The sequence below is a fragment of the Dipteris shenzhenensis genome, chromosome 15 (genome assembly GCF_047967505.1).
Source record: "Dipteris shenzhenensis isolate YYH24624 ecotype China chromosome 15, Dip_SZ_1.0, whole genome shotgun sequence".
NCBI lineage: Eukaryota > Viridiplantae > Streptophyta > Polypodiopsida > Gleicheniales > Dipteridaceae > Dipteris > Dipteris shenzhenensis.
In genome coordinates, this window is record NC_141610.1 from 13,021,859 (window position 1) to 13,044,086 (window position 22,228).

General features: G+C 41.9%; 1 protein-coding gene across 2 annotated transcripts in view; it reads left to right on the forward strand.

Moving 5' to 3' along the window:
- Positions 1-21,745, forward strand: part of LOC147893384 (uncharacterized) — a 68,000-nt gene extending 46,255 nt beyond the window's left edge. For both annotated transcript variants that reach the window (XM_087385485.1, XM_087385484.1), the window contains exons 5-11: positions 484-871; positions 1,016-1,120; positions 13,831-13,916; positions 16,438-16,480; positions 16,637-16,741; positions 17,150-17,233; positions 21,483-21,745. In XM_087385485.1, coding sequence (XP_087241611.1) covers positions 484-871; positions 1,016-1,120; positions 13,831-13,916; positions 16,438-16,480; positions 16,637-16,741; positions 17,150-17,233; positions 21,483-21,563 — 892 coding nt within the window. In that variant the 3' untranslated portion in view covers positions 21,564-21,745. The remainder of the gene's footprint in view (positions 1-483; positions 872-1,015; positions 1,121-13,830; positions 13,917-16,437; positions 16,481-16,636; positions 16,742-17,149; positions 17,234-21,482) is intronic.
- The last annotated feature ends 483 nt before the right edge of the window (positions 21,746-22,228 follow it).

The following is a 22,228-nucleotide window of genomic DNA, read 5'->3' on the forward strand; positions in this document are numbered from 1 at the left end:
AGCCAGCATGAGAGTGCATGACACATGATGGGGTGAATGGAACGTTTGTTTTAAGTGTGTTTCTCTCAGTCTTCTGATTATTTTATGTTCATATGATCTTGATTTTTGAAGTATACAGGTTAATCCTTCTAATGTATCTCAAGCAAAATTCACTTCAGAAGTTGAGGTGGTTGGCATAGCTTATACTGGTTAATGAAGGTACCAGCTTGAAGTTAGTGGTGCTGTTTCTGCTCTTAAGCCACTGCGTATGAATTTTCTTCTAGTGTATCTCAACACTTACTTTATAGGTTGAGTACTAAGGAAAACTTCTGTATGACAATGAAGCTCATGTAGAATTATTGATTTTGATATGTTGTTAATGACTATTCAGCTGGGGACAAGGATGTATCTGTTTTGTGATGAAAAGACTAAAGGGGAGATTTTGATGTCATAAATTTTTGTTCATGCTGTATCAAATTAACAGGTTGGATTGGTGTTTTGCAGTGAGACTATTTGCAAGAGCCTTTTCTGTCCAAGGAATACAACTATAGAATGGCTTGATGCTTTTCAAAATGCGTATAAAGCAGATCCAGAATCTGTTCTTGACAATTTGCATGCGAAACTTCATAAGAAATGTGGCTGTCCCTCTCACACCGAACCAGTCAAAATGATCAATGAGGAGTTGTTTCCAATTGGTGGATGGGAAGATGATGTGAATCTTTCAACCATGGGTCCAACATCCTCTGAGCACTGTCAAACAGAATCAAGGGTCACCAGGCAGCCACTAAAGGCCCGAGAAATGGAGAAATTATGCATCATCTCAGTGGAAAAAGTTCTGTTCCCTGGCTTCTTTATTCCTTTAATTATTGAAAATCCTTGTGACAGACTTATGGTATGCTCCCTTGATCACTACTTCCAAATCCCAACAGTGTTTTTGAAATAGAGGCTATTGATGAAAATTTTCTTTATTGTCCTATGTTTCCATTGACTTTTTAGGTGATGCCTTGACTTTCATGATTGTAAATTGTGCCTGCAGGTCAAACATTGTTTGGAACAAGGGAAACCTTTCGGTGTATCAGGCTTGTTCACTGAAGATTCATTGGATCGTATTGATTGCAAAGACATTGTTGGCACCATTGCAGTAATTTTAAGCCCTCTTCCACTTTTCTTCCATCTTGCAAATGAGAAATCTCTGTATTTTTTGGCCGGTGAAAATAGATCCTTCATGCAAAACAATAACATGGGAGAGAAAACTTCAGTCTTGTTTGAGAATGCAATTGCCAAGCAATCGTCCATGCAGTGTCCGACAACAGAGACAAAAGAACCTTCAAGGAGGCCCCTTTTGGACATAACATTGTCAGAAGTCTACCCATTAGTAGCCAGTCGAGAATTTCCACATGATACTGCTTTCGCTAAGGCTTAGTTTGTACCAAAGATGGTGCTTACACACCACTCTGGGGTAATCTGCTACAATTCTTAGATTTCTAGAGATTGATATCCCTGTGCTAAGAAATATCTGGCCTTTTTTGTACTAATAGGCATGCTTCCTAAAACTTGCAAGTAGATCATGAAATTGCTCAAATATCTCATAGACAAACTAACTGATATCATGGATAAGCCCATGAGACTGATTTTATCACAAATGGAGTTCCATTTAAAAAGTGATTAGTACAGAGAGTCCACCCTTGAGGTGGCACCGAATACATAAGGTGGGGGGAAAGAGTTCTCTATGAGATGTCTGGTGGGTTTAAGTGCCTCACACAGTAAGCATAATATCAGAAATAGGCACCAAGTCTAGTTGGGCTCTGCATCATTTGGCCTGCCACCTGCTGAGAGTTGTGGTGCCATGAGCACAACATAAGGGCAAGGTATAACTAGAGGTATGTAGGCAAGAGCATACCTTTAGTAGGCAAGAGCATGTTGCCACATGGCAAGGAAGCTTTATCCCTCATGTGAGCAAGCAATGCAAGTATGAACTCCACTCCCATGAAAGGGAGGTCATTTTTATGCAATGACATATGAAAACTGTCCAGTCTCTTTATGAGTACAAGTCCCACTCTCGTAACCTAATTGAATTTGAGTCTATGCTTAACTTCGTTTAGCTCTTCATCATGTTTGCACTTAGGATGCATTGACCTTAGATTAGAGATAGCTGTCCATACTTCCATCCATTTCATCCCTTCTTGGTGCCATCCAATGGTTTGTGTAACTTCCAATGCCTTGTGAGGTATCCTACTGGCATCACTCTTCTCAATTGGAGGGTCACGTAGACAAAAGAGAGCACGTACAAGGTACAAGGGTCGATGAGAAACGCCATCACGTCAAACTAGGATAATGAAAAAAAAGGAGTACAAGGTACTTGTACCTAGACCTAGGACTAAGTGTCCTAGGTGTCACATAGGACTAAGTGTCCTATGTGGCCTAAAAGGCACTAACACTACAAGTGTCTATATTTATGCCTATAAGGCACATACCATGGCTTATAGGGCATCACTAGAACCATCAAGAGATGGCCTACAAACCCCCCTCCATGGGATGGGTTGAAGTACTCTGGAAACATCTCAGAATACCTGGTATTTTCTAGTCATGGTGGCACATGTTCATCCAAAAGGATATAGCCACCTATGAATGTACAAGGGATGTCAGATCATGTAACAAAGGGAACCAAGTGTAAAGCCTGTCGGAAGACTTCGAACTTGGGACGAGGAAGTGCCTTTGTAAACATATCTGCTATGTTGTCCTCTCTGGGAAGATAGGACAACCCCCCAATGGCATTTGTCCTCATTGGGCCACTGACATCACTGTGCACTAGCTGCAATTTCCTTTGTGAGAGTTTTGGACAATTCTTTTGAAAAGGAAATCGATGCATTTTACCCAAAAGACAACCTTCACACACATGTTTGGAAACTGTGTGAGCTTGAGGTACATCATTTGCCATCTACTGTGAATGTAGCTTTGCAAGAGCTCTATAATTGAGATGACCCATTCTCTCATGCCAAAGATGAGTATCAGCAAGCTGTGAATCTGAAATTGCAAATGCTCAATAGAAAGTGCAGCTGAGTGGTGATCAAGGTGATAAAGCCCCTTTTGCAAAGTGCGAGTGAGAACTATGGCATTATCATCACGAAGATCATAAACTAGGCATCTGTAGCCATCAAAAATCACTCTGAAACCTGAAGTAGCAATTGCTGAAATTGAGATCAAGTTGACTTCAATTCCAAGCACAAAGAGAACATTTGTCAAAGTGACAGGATGACTTGAAATAGATGTGAGCTGCACATCTCCAATTCCTTTTACAGCATATGAAGCATTATTGAGCATGTGCATGTGAAGCATCTTCTGGCTCATGGGATTCAATAGCATGAGAGGCATTAACTGTCAATCTACTTTCTTTTTCTCCGAAGCAATGCGCTTCTTGCATTCTGAAATGTCATGTCCAGGCTTGCGACAATAGTTGCATCTTTTCTTCTTTGACTTATCTGCTGTATTTTTAGATGCATGGGGGGAATTGCAGTTGCTATGCGTAGATTTTGGCTTGCCCATAGGCTTGGAAGCCTTGCCTCTTCCTGTCTGCTGTGAAGCAAATGCATGATCAGGAATAACGGCTTGTCTATTAGCTCTACTTTGCTCTTCCTACAAAAGCAAAGTAACTAGCTGATCAAAAGAATAGTGGTCTGGATTACCCATGGCCACTAATCGAAGGGTTGTAGCAAACCCTTGATATGTATCTGGCAGTCCATTCAATGTGGTACTGACAAGCTGTGAATTTAGCACCACCTCATCAATGTTGGCAAGTTGTTCCATGAGGTCCTTGACCTTTGTCAGGTATGCATCCATAGAGTCACCTTCATTCATGCTGACTTCCTGTAATTGCCTTCTCAAATATGCAACATGTGCCTCATTGCGAATGTGATAGAGAGAAGCCAATTTATCCCAAGCATCCTTTGCTGTCCTGCAAGACCGGATGTGTGGAATAATGATTCTCTTGCATGATAAAGCAATACATGAATGTGCATTTGCATCTCTTGCATCCCATCTTGTCTGTTCGTGAGTTGGAAGAGCAGTAGTAGGAGTGCTAGAAGATGAGGCATCAGGAGGAGTACCCCCTGCAGAGGGACCAGCAGTAGAGGCAATCACTGTAGCATTGGCTGGCCTTAGATCAACCCCAGAAACAATATTCCACAAATGCTTTGCAACTAGAATATGTTTCATAAGATAAGACCACATCGGATAGTTGGTGCCATCCAACTTATCATCTTCACAAAGAACGCCAAATAGATCTTGATTGTTTCCAGCCATAGCAAATGTGATACCCTGAAAGAGACCTGAAAACCCAAAAGCCTCAAGGCTATCACTGCAAAAGCTGGCTGTCCAAAAATGACAGCAAATATCTGCAAATTTCCGATCCAAATCAAAGGGCAAATGCAGATCTGACCCAAATGTGACTGTGGCAGGCAATGTTCACTACAAAAGCAGCAAATCTGGCAAAAGCCCCAAATTTAATGAGGGCAAATAGGCCAAAAAGAGGGCAAATGCAGAAAAGCCCGAAATTTTGCTGAAATTTTTGCAAATGTGACCCAATGTATGATAATCTGACCTAATGTATAGCCTCAAGGCTTGAAACTGCAAAAATATGAGTTACTGTCCCAAACACCACTTGAAGTTGAGCTCCCAACAGGCCCCAAATTTTGTTGACCTGAGTGATGACGTGGCACAATGTGATAGTCTTGAACCTGAAATTAACTGAAAACTTCAATTTTTGGAAGGATTTCAGTTGTCAACCTTGTCCAAAGTATTGTATTGACAGGTTGAAGGTCCAGATGTCAAAAGCCCTAAATTTTTTTGTTGGAAATTAGGGTTTGATAGTAAAAACTGTCAAAAACAGTAAAATACTGCAAATGTTGCTTGTGAATCAGCTTCTGGTCCTTTGAGATTAGGACTGAGACTCAAAAGGCCTCTGTAGGCAGAGTATAACAAACCACGAAGCTGCTGCAGTAGGTTGAAGTGCAAAAGACAGCTGGAGCGTAGCTGGAACAGCCCTTAGATACCTCGAACTTAGTGCGTGGCTGGTAGTAATTCCTTTGGAGGGCTCTGAACAGTAGGTCGCGACAGCAGAACGTCTTCAGCAGATGACTGTGGAGAGGTCACGGGAGCTAGGCGCCTGGATCTGGGTCTGGTTAAAGTTGCGGGAGCTAGGCATCTGGAATATTAGTACAAAGGTGACGACAGATGGTCATGGGTACTGTGGAGGACCTCGAAAATGCTGCAGCTGAAGCCTACTGAAACCGGCCTCTAATCACTCAGAGGGCAGTGGAACTAAACCTTTAATCACTTCAGCACTTATTTACAAGTCACAAAGCATATATCACAACCATTAACCATTGCATGATCACCATTTGGCATTTACCCATTTGTTCACAAACAAAACCACTGAAAAAGGGATGGAGGCTAGAATGCCCCTGCTCAACAAACATAGACAAGTGCACCCGATTGGCCCCAAATACCGTGGCGCCCCTTTCGGTATTTCTTTATATTTCATAGTGAAATGATTACAAGTTGCATCTGGGAGACCTTCCCTGCAATTGAGCATGCAGCCCCAATTCACTAAGCCTTCGCAAGGCTTTCAAGCATAGAACACCATCACATAAGTGCACTTAATCCATAGGCTCAATCCAAAGGCATTCTCTTTTCCGAGTGCAATTCCATTGGCTGTCCAGATGCAATCACATTGCACCCCAGCTGCACTCTCTTTGAGCGGTTTCCAGATGGCATTCACAAAGCTTTTCAAAGCTCCAAAATAAAATCAGCAAAGTACCCAACCAAAGAATGACTCATGTAGCACTGCTTGGGCACCTGTGAGCCAAGAAAGAGGCGGCACACGAGGCCAACCAATAGCTTATGGCAAAAAGAAATTGCGGCAGCAAAATCACAACTCACCAAGCCCTGAAAACTCGAACCAAGTCCTCAATCGCCAAGAGGACATAGTAGCCAATGCCCAATTGCATTCTCAGCCAAAGAGGAGTGCAAAGGCATGAAGAAAGAGCATTTACAAAAGCCGACCAGCAAGAATTCCACTGAAAAATGCGAAAAGAAGCACTTTTGTCGCGAAGAAATGGGAGTTCTTGGGCTCAAAAGAAGCGTGCTTCAAAGAGGAATGCATTGAGAAGGTTTTGGAGAAGTTTCATCGCCGGAAAGTCCTCCAAACCAGTCAACCAACGCGTGGGACCACTCGAAATTCAACAGAAAGCTGTAGCTTTGCAAGAGGAGAGGCCCAGGAGGTGGTAGAAGCAAAAAGGTCCAGAAAAAGCCACTTTTGCAAAGTCGACCAGCAAAAGAAGTGCTCAGCTCTGCCCATTCTACCAAACGCACGGAGAGGAAAGCATATCACTACGAAGGGGAGGCAGAGGGGAAGCCATCGTGCCAAACGGAAGTTGAGAAATCCAAACGCGTGAGGAATTATGAAGAAAAACGGAATTCAGCTGAAGGAGGCTGAAAAACCAGTCCAAAATCTCAACAAAGGGAGAAGATGAGAGAAAAAACCACACATGTGAAGTTTAGAAGGCCCAGGAAGGTCCAGGAATGGCAAAGGAGCATGTAGAAGGCACTAGAGCCACCTGGAACTTTAGGGGGGCCACTGAAGGTACATGGCCCTCTAGGGGAATCCATAAAAAATGCCACATCATCATTTTCCAACAACCACTCTTTTAGCCTAGGGATTAATTACATGCATGTGCTAGGCACCATGCCGCGTTTAATTACACATTATTAAGCCCATGCTTGGACTTTTAAAACCAAAGTTGTCACGGTCTTGTAGTACATTAAAATACTTAGAATTTCACGCCCCCGTGACATACCCCTCCCTTGAAACAGCAAACCACAGTTTGCTGCCCCAAAACAAAGGAGTGAGCATGAAATATAGCATAAAAGAGTATAAAAATCCATAGCTATGCTTTGCCACGGTCTATCTAGAATTGGCAAAGGGTGTAACAACCTAGGTGCCTTCTGCCTGTCAAACTTTACTTTCTGACAAACCATGCATGTTCTCACATATTCTTCCACATCTTTCCTTAAAGATGGCCAATAAAAGTATTGCTCCACTGCTGTAATTCCCCTATGTCGTGCATATGGAGGAGCATGACTTTCCATTATGACTTTCTGTCGCATCTGATCAGTGACACAGAGTCGTCCATGCATCAAAATGAAACCCTCTTTCAACATATAGTGATCATGCCTTTGACCATCAGAAAGCTGATCATAAATAGTTGAAAAATCAGCATCATTAACATATTGATCTTTCATCACATCTAACACATTGTTGTAAGCAATGCTCACTGCTGAAACATTGGGTTTCTTGGAGACTGCTTCAGGCTGTGGTTTCCTGGAAAGTGCATCAGCCACGACATTTTTGTTACCCGGCACATGATCTAAGTGACTGATGATCTGTCTGCACATAAAAATCAGCTCCAAGAAGGTAATGTTTTCATGATTCATCTTGACTCCATCCTTTGACACTATATGACCGAGAAAATGAATCTCATGCATAAAGAAATCACTTTTCTTGGTGTTTATTAATAGCTTGTGTCTTTTTAACTCTTGAAACACAATAGTGAGGTGTTTCTTGTGCTCCTGCTCATTTTTAGAGAACACAATGATGTCATCGAAGAAAGTGCCCACAAACTTTTTGTGTGCTCTAAAAATTTTGTCCATCATTCTATTGAAAGTGGCAGGTGCATTAGTCAAACCAAAAGGCATCACAAGGAACTCATATAAGCCAAATGAAGTGCGGAAGGCAGTCTTGTAGACATCTTCAGGCCGTATCCTTATCTGATGGTATCCACTTTTAAGGTCAATACGACTGAACATTGAGGAACCTTCCAACCGATCCAATATGTCATCAATGCGTGGAATTGGAAAACGGTTCTTAATTGTGACTTTATTCAAAGCCCTATAATCAATACACATTCTTCAACTGCCATCCTTCTTTTGCACAAGCAACACAGGGGAACAATAAGGAGAATTACTTGGCTGTATTAATTCATTTTCCAAGAGTTTCTTCACTTGTGACATTATCTCTTCTTGTTGTGCCTTACTGACACGATAGGGAGGTATATTAGGCGGTGAGCTTCCTGGAATTATATCAATTTGATGATCCTCGGGCCTCTTGGGAGGTAATTCTTGAGGAAGTGCATCTGAGAAACAATCCTGAAAATCTGAAATAAAAGCAGCACTTTCTCTATCTAAAGCAGAAAGAGTAGAGCCTTCCTGAACTGGTTGGCTGTCCTCTTTGACAAAAATCAAGTACGCTAAAATATGACGCTTTATTACATTGGAAATACAAGAAGCTGAAACTACAGGGATGGACTCCCCTTTCAACTTTACATCGAGTACATGATTTTTGCCTCTATGAGTTAAAGAAATCTTCTTGTTTCTCATCTGCACATCAGCCCCCACCCTGTACATCCAAGGCATCCCAAGCAAAGCATCACACTCTGGCAAAGGCATAATGTAGAAGTCCTCTGCATCTTGATATCCTTGGATATGCATCTCAGGCTTGATGCCAAGCCTTCCTGCCATATTAGGAGTTATGAAATTCGCCTTTGCCCCAGAATCAAAGAAAAACAAACAATTCTGATTTCTGATTTTTCCCCACGCTTTGCACATCTCAGTCTATTTCGTTTCCTCTTCATCATGTGCATGTGGCAAACTCCCAATCACATCTGGAAGAAGTCCTGCGGAAGGTTTAGGCCTTTTGCCCTTCCGATCAGCCTATTTATCACCATTCTTATCATCATATGACCTATCTCTTTTCTTGGATGGGAAATCATAAGAGCGGTGTCCCTCTCCTTTGCATATAAAACATTTGTTTTGCTCCATGAGTGACTTTTTCTCTTCATCAGATAACTTGGTACGGGGCTGTTTATTAGGCTGTCCACGCCTTTGACCAGCTTTGAATTGGGCTTTTCCTCCCTTTTGAAACGGTCGTTTGCTATAATTTTTATTTTCAGATTTGATGTCCTTATCCTGGTGTTTGGCAGCCCGTTTGTTGTCTTCTTTCTTGCTGTCCATAAAGCCCAAATTCTTCTCTTGCATTTATGCATATGCTGTCCTTGCATTCTCAATTAATTGAGTCATAGAACCCACCTTGGTTTTGATGCAATAATCACGTAGCTCACTAGGCAATCCACAACAGTACCTCTCTATTTGCTATTTCAAAGAAACATGCCTGTAAGAGCTCAATGGCAGCAAAACATCCCAAAACCTCTTGGTGTAATCATCAAGATTCTTGCAAAGTTTGTATGACAAGTCATGCCAGTGTGAAAGTACTTCAACTTCAAAAGTTGGAGTAAGCCAAGTAGAAGAGAACACTTGCTTAAATTCCAGCCAAGTAATAGGTGCATCTCCATGAAGCATAAGGTTGGTGTACCACTTAAGTGCATTGCCTTTCAAAAATGTGGCGACCTTCCTCATCTTGGATTCTTCTGTAAACAAACCCCCAAGAAATGCAGCATCAAACTGTTGAAGGAATGTGAGGGCTTTGTACCTGTCCTGTACTCCATTATATGTATCAAACTTGACATGAGAACCACCATCCTTAAATTCTTTATATACATTTGATATTGGCTGTCCCAAAGATGGCTGTATATTTGCAGCATTCCCTTCACTAGGGAGAGCCATGCTTGGCTGAACATTAGGCATGGGAGCATATGCTATGGCTTGCATGCTTGGCTGCATTTCCACATTGTCATACATGGCTTGCTTTCTATGCCCAATTGGCGGTGAAATCAACATAGCATCAAAGATAGAATCTGTCCCAAAGATGGCTGTATATTTGCAGCATTCCCTTCACTATGGCTTGCATGCTTGGCTGAACATTAGGCATGGGAGCATATGCTATGGCTTGCATGCTTGGCTGCATTTCCACATTGTCATACATGGCTTGCTTTCTATGCCCAATTGGCGGTGAAATCAACATAGCATCAAAGATAGAATCTGTACCAAAATATTCAGGTTGCTGCCTCAAATATGGCTGAGGTGGTTGAGCCACATTTATGGACTGCACATTATTATTTTGAGAAGTAGAAGTACCCAAACCAAGGCCTTGTGCTGGCTGCTCATACTGTTGCACTGGCTGTACTTTTTGTACCTCTTTCTCAAGTGCTCTTTTAGGTGATTCCTCTCTTGGAAGTCACTTTCTGAGTCATTTTTGATGGCTGTCCCTCATGGAAGACTGATGCATGAGTGTGCGGTCCGCCATGAGAAGCTGATGCATGTGTGTACTCACTCTTTCCGTGCTTGTGCTTTCTTGATTTCTTCTTCTTCTTGGCATTTGTTTGCACAAGATGTAGAGCAGCGGCGGCGAGCCAACAATAGCCACAAAACACCTTCCGAAGAAGGAAGTCCACATGGCAACACTTGGAAGATAAGGTTCCTCAGGATCTAACAGGTGTCAATATCTATGTGGTAGGATAGGGTCCTCTGTAGCCACATGGCAGTAGTACCACCATAGCATTGACGCATGGCAGTGCCACATCATACTGTTATTGGCTATCACTATGGAAGGGTTCTACTCTTGGGATACACAAATGAAGTACCTCTCAAAGCACAAAAAGCTTTGGAAAACTCCTGATGCACCAATAAAATTTGGGAAGAAAAAGATGAACGAGTATTAACACTCATTGATTTGCACTTGGGTAATCCATTGCATAAAATTCCAAGAAACATGCTAAGGATACATGGAATGAGTTAAACATTGTTTGAAATTAAAGCGAAGAATCAATAAATTTGTCTTAACATTTAGTTCCATGGTTTTCAATCAAACTTCAATGAAACCTTGGCAGGATTTGTGAAGACGATAAAGTATCATGACCCGATTGGAAGTATAGATGCAAAGGTAGGAGAAAGGGATGCACTTGCAATTCTCCTAAAAAGTATGCCTAAGGAATCCGATGCATTAACAACCACCTTAAGGAATCTTCTAAGTCCAACACTTGAGAGATGTATGTCATCCCTACTTACGAAAAAAAGGGAATTGAAGGCAATTACATCAATAAGTAGGAACAACTATGAAGAACAAACACTCTTCAACAAAGCAACTAAGAAGTATCAATGGCAAGAAACGTTATCCCACATATGAGCAAGCAATGCAAGCATATACTCCCCTCCTATAAAAGAGAGGTCATATTCATGCAATAACATATGCAAGCTCTCAAGTCTCTTATGAGTACAAGTCTCAATCTTAAAACCTAATTGAACTTAATTCTATGCTTAGTTAGTTTAAGTCCTATTCATGTGTGCACTTAGGATGCATACAACTTAGATTAGTTTTAGGCACACCTCAGGTACTCATGTTTTAACACCACCTTTATATATTAGACTAATAAGTGTTCTAAATCCTAGCATACATTTGGGCCTTAAGTTTGGATTCCTCCATGACTAGCCACTCGATTTTCGGTACCACTATTAAGCACCCTTTGGCCCCACCCACCAATATGGCATAGAGGTTTCATAAAGCGTCCGTAAATTTTGGGCCTTAAGCCCATGTCAACAAGTTGGCATATTGTACTCTTTCACTAGTCCATCCACTTAAGTCCAACTTACTAACAAGTAGCCAACAAAGGCCTATTGTTTGGGCATAACGGGTGTCATGAAACCTACTGTACGCCTTGCGTCTTTACAGACATCCTTGCCTACTGTGTAGGGTACAAGCCCCATGTAGCATTTCATGTCCTTTTCCATACCCTTTTAGGTCACTAGTTGATGATGCTTTATGTCTAGTCATAGGTTGAGGATCTAATCTTGTAGTCTTGCCCTTGAGATCATCTTGTAATGCATTATATATTTGTAGTGAAGGGGCAAATTATGCCAAGTTAGCGGGGGTTAGCACTAGGGAAAATGGTTAGAGGACAAATTAGGAGGGATTTTCGGGAAGGATTATAGATGCCCCTCAACCCTCATTTGCAGGTATGACTCCCTATCCTCAATCTACCTTGAGCTCCCCTTTCAGCCTCAATGTCTGACTCTCTCTCACTGAGGATCTGTATTGGGCAGTTTCGGGTCTCTTCACATAGACTTTGTATCAAGAGCGGCAGAGCAGAGCACCTACCCAGGGAAAGACGCATATGTACATTATGTGACATGCAGGAGGTTGAGATAGAAGAGCACTTCATCTTCAGGTGTCCTGTTTACTATGAGATCCGAGGGCGTTTCTACTGTCTCTTCAAAGATAGCTATGGGGTTTTGGCCTGATTCCTCTCTTACCTAGACCAGAGATGTTTGGCAGGCTTCATTCATGAGGTACTCAGACACCGCGAGAGGATTCTTCGAGCACGGAGACATGAGCATACTTCTTCCTTGGCTGATCCTTCTCAGAGCTCTATCACGGAGTTTTTAAAGCCAGATCACATGGACCCCCACGAGACGAGCCCTCGACATGATTGTGACCCTGAGCCAATGACCCGACAGCTCAGACAAAAGGTTGACACGTAGATTGCACTTGAGGATATCCCCTCCTTGTTTAGAGTCGGAGCCTGACCGACAGGGGTTACTGTAGCCCTTGTTAGGCGCAGAGCTATGACCAGGAGACGTGCCAGGTGCTGTGAGTGGCCCTTGTTAGGCTTGGGGTTACACTTAGATTACACTTGGGGCTATTGTAGCCCTTGTTAGGCGCAGAGCTATAATTAGGAGACGTGCCTGGGTCGCACCCGTGAGTGGCCGACAGTACTCTTCGAGAGGATACTTCGAGCACGGAGACAGGAGTAGACTTCTTCCTTGGCTCCACGAGACAAGGCCTCGACATGATCGTGACCCAGAGCCAATGACCCGGCAACTCAGACAGAGGGGTGACACGCAGAGTACACTTGGGGATATCCCCTCCCTGTTTAGAGTCAGAGCCCGACTGATAGGGGTTACTGTAGCCCTTGTTAGGTGTAGAGCTATGACCAAGAGATGTGCCAGGCACCGTGAGTGGCCGACAACACTCTATCGCTGATTTCATGCCTCCATTGCCTCATCCACCCTGATGTCCTAATGATGATGATGATGATGAGATTGATATATAGTCGACCACCGACACGACTATGTTGTACTTAGTACTTAGTACTACCATTTTGCATTTTTTGCATTTTGCATTGGTGTGGATGCTTGTTTAGTAGCTCCACCACCACAGCTCGTTTGTACCAGGATTTTCATAGTCTCATAGACCCATCGGTCTTCCGAAGACTTTAATAAACTTTCTTTCTTTCTTTCTCTCTCTCTCTCTCTCTCTCTCTCTCTCTCTCTGCCCCCACTCTGCTTCACTCATCTCTGCTCAGTCCAGCCCGCTCCTCTCTAGTTCTCTCCGCTCAGTCCTCTTCGCTTCTCTCGGTTCAGCTTGCTTCAAGAAGATAATTAAAGCAATCCTTGATGGGAGTGATGTATGAACATCGAAGAGCCAGATAAAGTTGAAACTCTTTTGCTGTATGATATGTCCTTCAAGTTCCTCTATAGGTCATCGTCTTTAAAGGTTGCAACCTTTAAAAAAAAAAATCAGCTAATACTTGGCATGGTTATAACTTAAAGTGTGTGGCCTTTCAGCCTGTTCTGGCTCTCATGATGTCAAAAATGTTAAGATTTTTTTCTTTTGTCTGGTGTCATTTCCTAGTGCATGCACCTCATACGAGTAGCAAAGAGTAAAACTTTCAAGCCTGATAGTCGTATACTGTCTTAAAATCGCATATGTACACATGATTACCGTTTGGCTGTTCTCTTAAATTTTGTTTTCTAGGAGAGAGATGCATCATTGACGAATGAAGTTGATCATGAAGCAGGGCAGAGCCTTACACACTTCTTTTTGTATGTGGGTGGGGGGGACAGAATATGAAGGTCAGCTTGTTTGACAGGGATTTCAAGTCCTACATTATTGCTCATGGCGTGCGCCGTTTTCGAGTCATAAACAGAAGGTCAGCCAAAGTATGAGACAGTTTTGCCTCCTTTTGGTTATGAGTGTGATTAAGTCTGCTGTTCTTCGAAAAACTCACCTGTGGTTGATGCAACTGAATTATCTGTTTAGATGATAGCATATTCATGAAATCTACTGTCACAGGATCCTTAAAAGGCCTTTCATTGAGGCAGCTGGTATTCCCATGCGTGGAAGTAGATTCTAGATGGTTTTATCCACACAATCTTTTGTAAGCTGGAATAAGTAACACTCTATTACAATTTATGTAAACGACTTAATTTTCCTCACGGCAATGGTGTGATGGGGATTTGTTTTGTGTTAAATGTGTGTGTCTAGGCTATCTAAGGGAAAGGAGCAGATAATTTTCAAGAGTTCAGATTATTTTATTGCCTGCCCAATGGCCTTCTTGTATCTACCATCGCATTTTTTCCCATCACAGTCCTCCTTTGCTTTGCCTTCCAATGTTTGGGACCTGCTGCTCGCATCTTTCCCTCATTTTGGGCCACTTCTGGTAACCTTAGTTACAATCAATTGGTGCTACAATTGGGAATGATATATGAAATATGGAGGTAGCCTGAGAATGGATTTGTGCATTGCAGTCACTGATATTTATACATGCAGACATGTAATTTCTGTATACAAGAGCAAAATGACACATACTCCTGCCATGATATAGAAGGTTCAATATACTTCATATTGCGCTGTAAGGGACTTGACATCTATAGAAGGTTTAGTACACGTAGTATTAGGATGCACATACACTGTATGGAGACTCGACATCTATAGCACACAGGCAACAGCTTCGAATGTGGAAACGTGGGAGGCAATCGAAAAGAAAAGTATTATACAGGCAGAAGACAACGAACTAGAAACAGAGGCCTATGTATCCTGGATGGAATGTACAGGATGGTGGGTTGCACTTTACTGGCTGAGGCCCAGTTGGAAAATGAGAGTAGTGGGATCTGTTTCTTTCATTGGCTGCCTTGTTCTCTCCCTCCTCCCCTAACACAAACGAGGGGGTGGGGGTGGTATTTCTTCCCTTTGCAAGGGGTTTGTCAGTTGGCCTGTTCAGCTGGCCCACATGTTTGGGGATTCACAATTTGTCCCTTTGTCCAAATTATTGCTGATAAATTTTTTACGAGAATTTTGCAATCCTGGTGGCCTTGTCTGGTCACAGTGACCACTTTTCTGATAGCATGTCAGCTAGAAATAAATGGTACATGATTCGCACCCTTTTCTCATAACTAGGGTTCAAAGATTAACATGGCACAACACACAAGCACACCCTACTGTGAGGTCAACCTAGGGGCTTCACACTCTCTAAAGACTTATTTCTGTTGTGGCAGGAGAACTCTTGACTGGTGTGTGGCTCTTCCCTGCCCTTGCTAAACACTGAGGGATGTGCTTCTGCGGCTGCATCTTTTTATTAGCTTGTTGGATCTTTGTGTGGTGTGCATTTTGTGTGGGTGCCCATGGGACTACAGCTAGATTTGCAGCAGTCATTTGATGTGCGTCTGGTCAACAGCCAAAAGGTACATATTTGTTTGTACTCTTTCCTACTATACACAAGGAAAGATCCCCCCTTCCACTGTTGGCTGCCACTCCAAAGTTGTAATCTACTTATGCTTCCCAACAAGTTCCACCTCAGCCATTTGCTTCTTGTGGTAAGATAGAGATGACAAAGAGATGTATATATGGGCCAAGACAATGAGTATGACGACTTTAGCAGCCAGATAGTGACTTCATTCAGGACCTCAATCAAAGAAGTAGTGGTGAAAGCTTGCAAGAGGAGAGTGCAAATGTGACCAAGATGGAGATGACATAGGCTACGAGCATATAGTGAAAGAGAAGGCAGTCTCATCCTTTTTCTTGAATGAGGTGAAGGGTTGCTGAATGATTTCTGGGTTTTCAATTGGAGCATCCTAGATTGTGTGGGGTATTACACTGTCTAAAAGAGAGCAATCTTTAAGTCAAAAACATTCATCATTGACCTGGTCCCAAACCTGGACCTGCACTGGTCTACACCCATCGTTTGGCATTGATGACATTTAGTGGGGATATTATAGAAGGGAGTTCCTGGTTTTCAACCTTGTGACTGTCATGAGACTGAAACTGCAATATTTGTTGTGTTTTCAGAGGATTAGTTTGGGCATGTTCCTAGATTCATCAAGAAATCTGTGGGGAATTGCAAATTGCCATGCTAATAGGGAATTGAAAGAAGTGTGGATTCTAGACCTTTGCTGTGTTATTTGCAGATAATGTTCAAAAGCAATCTGATCTGCTTTCTAGTGAGAGGTTAATCTTATATTTCAGAGTCCTGTCTGAGCTGCTTTAACACATAATAAGTCAATGACATTGGATCTTTCTCTTCAACATACAAATCTGGTCATTATGGAGATCAGAAAGAATCGTCTTGGATAGATATAGATAGTCAAGTACGAAAGGGTAAACATGTATTTGTATCTTTTTTTCTTATTTAAAAATCTCTCTTTAAATTCTTATGACAATAAGCATTCTTTCAGGATTGGTGCTCAACCAGGGACATTTGGGCAACTTGTGGGGCAGGTATCTCTGCCTGAAGTGTCGATCTACCCAATGTTTCCTATGTTTGATTTGAATGGACCCAGAGTTTTATAGAGATAGTGGAATTCTGTGCGTTGAAACTTCTCTTTCCAAACCTGAGTCCATGTGTCCCTGAAAAAATGTGTTAAAATTTTCCAGGTTGAGCTGTTTGAGGATTTGGAATGTGGAAATGCTGATGAGAAAGAAGAGGTTATGGAACTTGCAAAACAAGCTGTAGGTCTTTGCCAGCAGCTGTTTCCATCAGTAAGTGTAAAGATTTATAGCCCTGATTGATGCAAATTAGCATTACTGTTTATTTGGTAGTGTATTGTCCTGTGGTATGGATAATGCAGGGTACTTTATGGTCTCTCTTCACGTCAGTGTGGCATGTGTATATGAGGGATCTTAATGATGCAAGTGTATATGAAGGATTCATGTGTACATGAGGCATCTCAATGATGTATGCGAGAATGCTTATTCTTATTCCATACTTTGGGATCTTGGAACTTATCCTCTGTGGCATGGGCAGTAAGCGTGTGGAGATTATATCATTTCTAAAAAATGTGGTTGCTTTAAGTATTGGTCTGTACAGCAGTATAGCAAATTAGGGTGCTCTCTAGTGATTGAAAATATCTAAAACATTTGCTAATTTTTTGTAGTTTTTGCATGCAGGCGGCTGCAGTCCTGGGCCCAGGAAGGTCCTTTCAGGATCCTATTGTTGCATCCTTTGCTGTCAGCCACATACTTCCTGTATCTGTGAGTATGACTGCTGATTTAAACTTTTTCAACAAGCATTTAAGGAGTATTTAGTGTTCTTTGGTCATAATTTTCTCACTATGGGATTCATGTCAGGCCTTAAGAGTGTAGTGCTTAGGTCCCATGTTATCACAACGATTTAAATTTTAATATTTAGAATTGAAATTGAGAAACCTTAAGAGTGTAGTGCTTAGGTCCCATGTTATCACAACGATTTAAATTTTAATATTTAGAATTGAAATCGACAAATTTTAATACATAGAGTCCATGGAGAGTAGGATAATACATCAGATATGGTGTGAATGAGGCCCACTATCTCCAGCAAGGCTGGAACTTGGTGTATTTCCTTTTCTGTTACAAGAATACCTCAAAAAAAGCTTAATGTATATGCTGCAGTTTTCAACCCATGTCTTAAGCCTTTTCCTTATCAAATCTAGCAACCCCAATTACCTTCTCTACATTCACGTTTTTTAATCGTGATTATAGTCTATACATGTTTGCTTCTATGATTAGATAATATGCATTAAAGTAGCTTCTTCACTGTCTTCAATGAATTCATTGCCGGTAAAAAGCTCATCTTGTTTGCACATCCTGACTGCACTCCCTCTAAAGTGGCCAACTGATAGTCTCTGATCCTTTGGAAGATTCCTAAAAGCCTTCCAGGAACCTCCTGTGGAAGCAGGGGAGGGGGGGGGGGGAGCCATCCTCTTGGCCAAAGTAGACCTAGAAGATCCATGCATCCTTGACCAAATATCCATGCTGGTAAGAGCGGGTGTGCCATCAATAGCCTCTGTGCATCCAGATCTCCAAATGTGCCAGGCAGTGATGCTCACTACATTCTCCCAGCTAGTGTCCATTGATGCATGTACAGGTCTGTACTGAGAGAGAGATGGCATGAAGTTGACAAAAAATGTACATCAAGGTACGAAAACTGTAGGAGTCGTCTTGTGTCCCATAAAATACCTGAGACCAAGGCAGATCACTGAACCCAAGTAATGAAAAAGGGGAGAAGGAAAATCTGTGCAATACTTACGCTAAATGATCTTGGCATGTGTGCACTCCAAAAGGCAATGCTGAATGGACTCATCAACGGATAAGTATCAAGGACGAGGGATCAGCTCCAAAAATGCTCTTCCACTAATTTCTCCTCCATGAATAGGAAACCAAAAGAAGTGAGTGACTTTTCTATTCTTAAGGGATTTTCAGAGCCTCCTCCAAGAGATCTCTGAATGTCCAGGGTAATCGTAAGCATTACTTACTGTGAAGTCAAAGGAAGGAATACCCTTTGTATGGTTTTCTACAATCCACTGCCACTCGTTCGGATCCCATTGAATTTACTTTATGGGGACACCCACAAAAATCCAAAGCCTCCAAATACTAAGAGGGACATCTCTCTGGACGAGGGTTACCATATCAACCGGAAGCAAAATAACATTTCTCAAGTCCACTGCTTTGTCTGGCTCTAGGTCTGCATCAGAATCCACAGGAGAATCAGAAGATCTGACCAATCTGCATCCTAATTTCTCATTGAAAGAACAAAGGTTTCTCACCTTGTCCCACAAGAGACCTATGATGGAGGGAGTGCAAGAATCAATACATCGAAGAGAGAAATCTTTCCAGGGCTCTTGATTCGGCATAAGTTCCTTGACCACAAGTTTGCAAAGCTAAGCTCTGCACTGAAAATCAAGATCACTAATGTTTAGCTCTTCCTCGTGGGTTGGAAGAATCAAGGTCTCCAAGCCACTTTGGCTCTCATGTTTATGGATGCATCAAGTCTGCTCCAAAGAAAGTTCCTGAAAAGCCTCTTAAGTTATGAAATGCAATCTCTAGAGTGCACCAACAAGTGTAAACAAACCAGGCAGTGGCTAGCAACACCTTGTTGACAACTATTTCTCTTCTAGAGGCAAGATCCAGCTTAGATGAGCCTAGATAATTGTTAATGTCTGTGCTTTTTGGAGTAATGTTTTGACAATTTTCTTTGTTGGAGTTATCTCGTCTCTAGGATTCCATGTCTCGTGATTTTTTGGAGCAATATTTTGACAATTTCATTTGTTAAAGTTATCTCTTGCCAATGACTTGGAACACGACAAAAATTGGAAGTGTCCGTGCTTTTTAGAGCAATGTTTTGACAATTTTTATGTTGGACTTACCTCTCGTCTCTGGGATTCCAAGTCTTCCTATTATTGGCACAACCTTGGTGATGTTGACTTGGTGAAGACTAGGAATCTTCATGCGAATGCAGGAGTATGGATTCCAATTCCTCTCGCAAGCTCTAGCACAGCAATATTATTATGCATAACATTTCAAAGTTGAAAGAAATAAAACTATTAATATATTATATAACATGTTAAAGCTGCATCTGTAAATATCGTATGCTCTGGAAGAAGGGGTGAAGTAGGGCAGCCATACTACGGATAGGATGCATGTCCATTTCCACCTCTCGTCGAAAATTCTGAATATCTCATCCATCCTGTGCAAGCAATAATAGTAAAGGCACTTCTTCAATTCAAATTTCAGATTCATAATTTAAAACTTACAATTACAAATTGCAATTTAAAATCCATTATCCTAGGATTCTATGTGATAGTGCTTCGTCTGACATCATAGGACAGCTGGAATTCCTCTCTTGTATTGCCGTCAATCTATGCACGGACATTGCCAATATAGTATCTCTTTCAAGCAAAGGTACTGCACAGCTATACTCTCCTCCAATGGTGTGCACCCTTGTGCTACAACCCCTGCAGAGATTATCATGTAGATGGAGCAACCACTCAAGAGACATGCAAATCTAGTTTTTGCGGGTTGCATCAACTCTTCATACATCCGTTAATTGCCAGTGCCTTGGGTTTCTTCTTAAAGAACTTAATTATGTGTGTTGCACTATTGTGCCCACATGATGGAAGCTTACCTTTTCCTCCCTGAGTAGATCAAGTAATGAGAGAGACACGAGTCTAAACAATCTTGGGAAACTCTCATTATAGGAGCCCCAGAATTTCTGTCATTACCTGCATAACATTTCATGGTCCCACTTGTGCTACACGATTCATGAATCATGATCCATCTAAAGAATCAATGGCAAGTCGAAGTGGCAAGAATGATCAAGACTCAAGTAGCAAATGATCCATCTTGAATAGGTGGTAGAGGCATCTTGAATTTCAAAAGGAGTGGGCTGTGGGCTGAAAGAGAGAGGCTGGGCTGGAAACTCAGAAGCCTAAGAGGGGGCTGAGAAGGAGAGGGTTGACTCCTGAGTAGGGGGCTGAGAGATGGCTGAGAGTGGCAAAGGAAAAACTCAGAAGCCTAAGAGAGGGCTGAGAAAGAGGTCGACTCCTGAGTAGGGGGGTTGAGAGATGGCAGAGATTGGCATAGAAAATGAAGGAGGGCCAAAAGGGAGGCCTGAGAATGAAGGAGGGCTGCGAGAGCCAAAGCAGAGCGAATTCTAGAATGTCAAGTGGAAACAATTCGCTGCGGTGATGCACTTTGAACACTTCATATGGCACCTTAGGATAAGTTGTGCAATTCGAATCAACTATGAGACTCCGCGACCCACAAATGTTGAAAGTTGTGCATGGAGGTATGACGAGTCTGTTTCGACCTTCTGTGAAGTCTTTCCCTTCAAACTATTCTTCTTCTCTCTCATACATTTTCCTCATACAACCATATGAGAGAACTAGGAAAACACTCAGATTTTCAAACTGCAATATCTTGAGCTCTAGGTGTCCAAACACTTTCTGAACTAGAGTACCCTTATGAAGTTTGAAGTCTAGTATGGAACACATTAATGTGTTAAAAGGGTCTCCCTTGAAAGATTTGGGAGTGAGTTTGCAAGATCACTTCATCTTCAGCATCCACCCCAATAAATTTTCCCAACAGGTTAGTGGCTCTTTATTCTCTTTATTAATTTCTAAGTTGATGGTGTTTCATTCTGTGAGGGTGCAGCTTAACTGTCTTCTGGTTTAGAGTACAGATATCCCCAAAATATTAACCTCCTGTGGCTGTAATGGGGGAGCATGATAGCTAGCAGGTTTCAGTCCTCCCTATTATCCTGGGATGAAGTGTTTTTAAGCATAAATTCTCTTGTTTTACAAAATTCCCTCCAAGGAGACGAAATCCGTGACATTGGTAGATAACCATCTGCCTACCAGTGTGGGTTTACTTGTGCTGGTATATGAACTTGAATCATCCAGTTAAAATCTTCTTACAATATTTAATATTGTGTTCTTCAATGTTTGTCCCCAATTCGATTTTGCAGGCTGATTTGAAAAGAAGGTGGCTTAGCATGGTGGACACAAAGCATCGACTCAAAGAACAGATAACATTTTTAAATACCTGATGATTGAAAACGGAAATCCACCATATTCTTTTATGGCCTTTTTCTCAGGTGGCCATTATGGAGCTATTATATGTTTGTTTCTGAGCCCCTGCGGTACAAATGGGACTTATGTAATGAGCTGAGATTTACATTTTTTATGCCATTACCTTGAATGGTAAGGAATTAATTAAGACACTCGTCACCTCGGTTACTACATCTCTAGCTTGGTTTCCACCTTCGTCTCCTTGCCACTCCCTTTTGTTCAGTTGTTTGATGCAAAGCTGCGTGACCAAGGACTCAATTGATAAATACATTCCTTGCCCCTACTTAGAGGTCTCACAACTCTTAAGTTTATCTCCATGAGCTTACCTCCTTTTGGCTTGATACAACTCCATCCCTTGTTTATCATTGTAACTAGGTTGTCAACAAGGTTGACACTTTGCCATGCATACTCATACATCAAACTTGACCTATGATAACACAAATTGTGAGCTTCTCAAATATTTGAATAGTGTCCATCGAGAGTTTAGTTCTTAATTACCCACCACTACTCTTGAGAACTCACATTGAGCGCGCTGTTTATTGCTCCATCTATGTGTGATGCCTATATGTGGCCTTAAGTCACTATTCATAATTGTCATTTTCCACTATACCTTGAGAGGTATTTTTCGGGAGAACTTGTCACC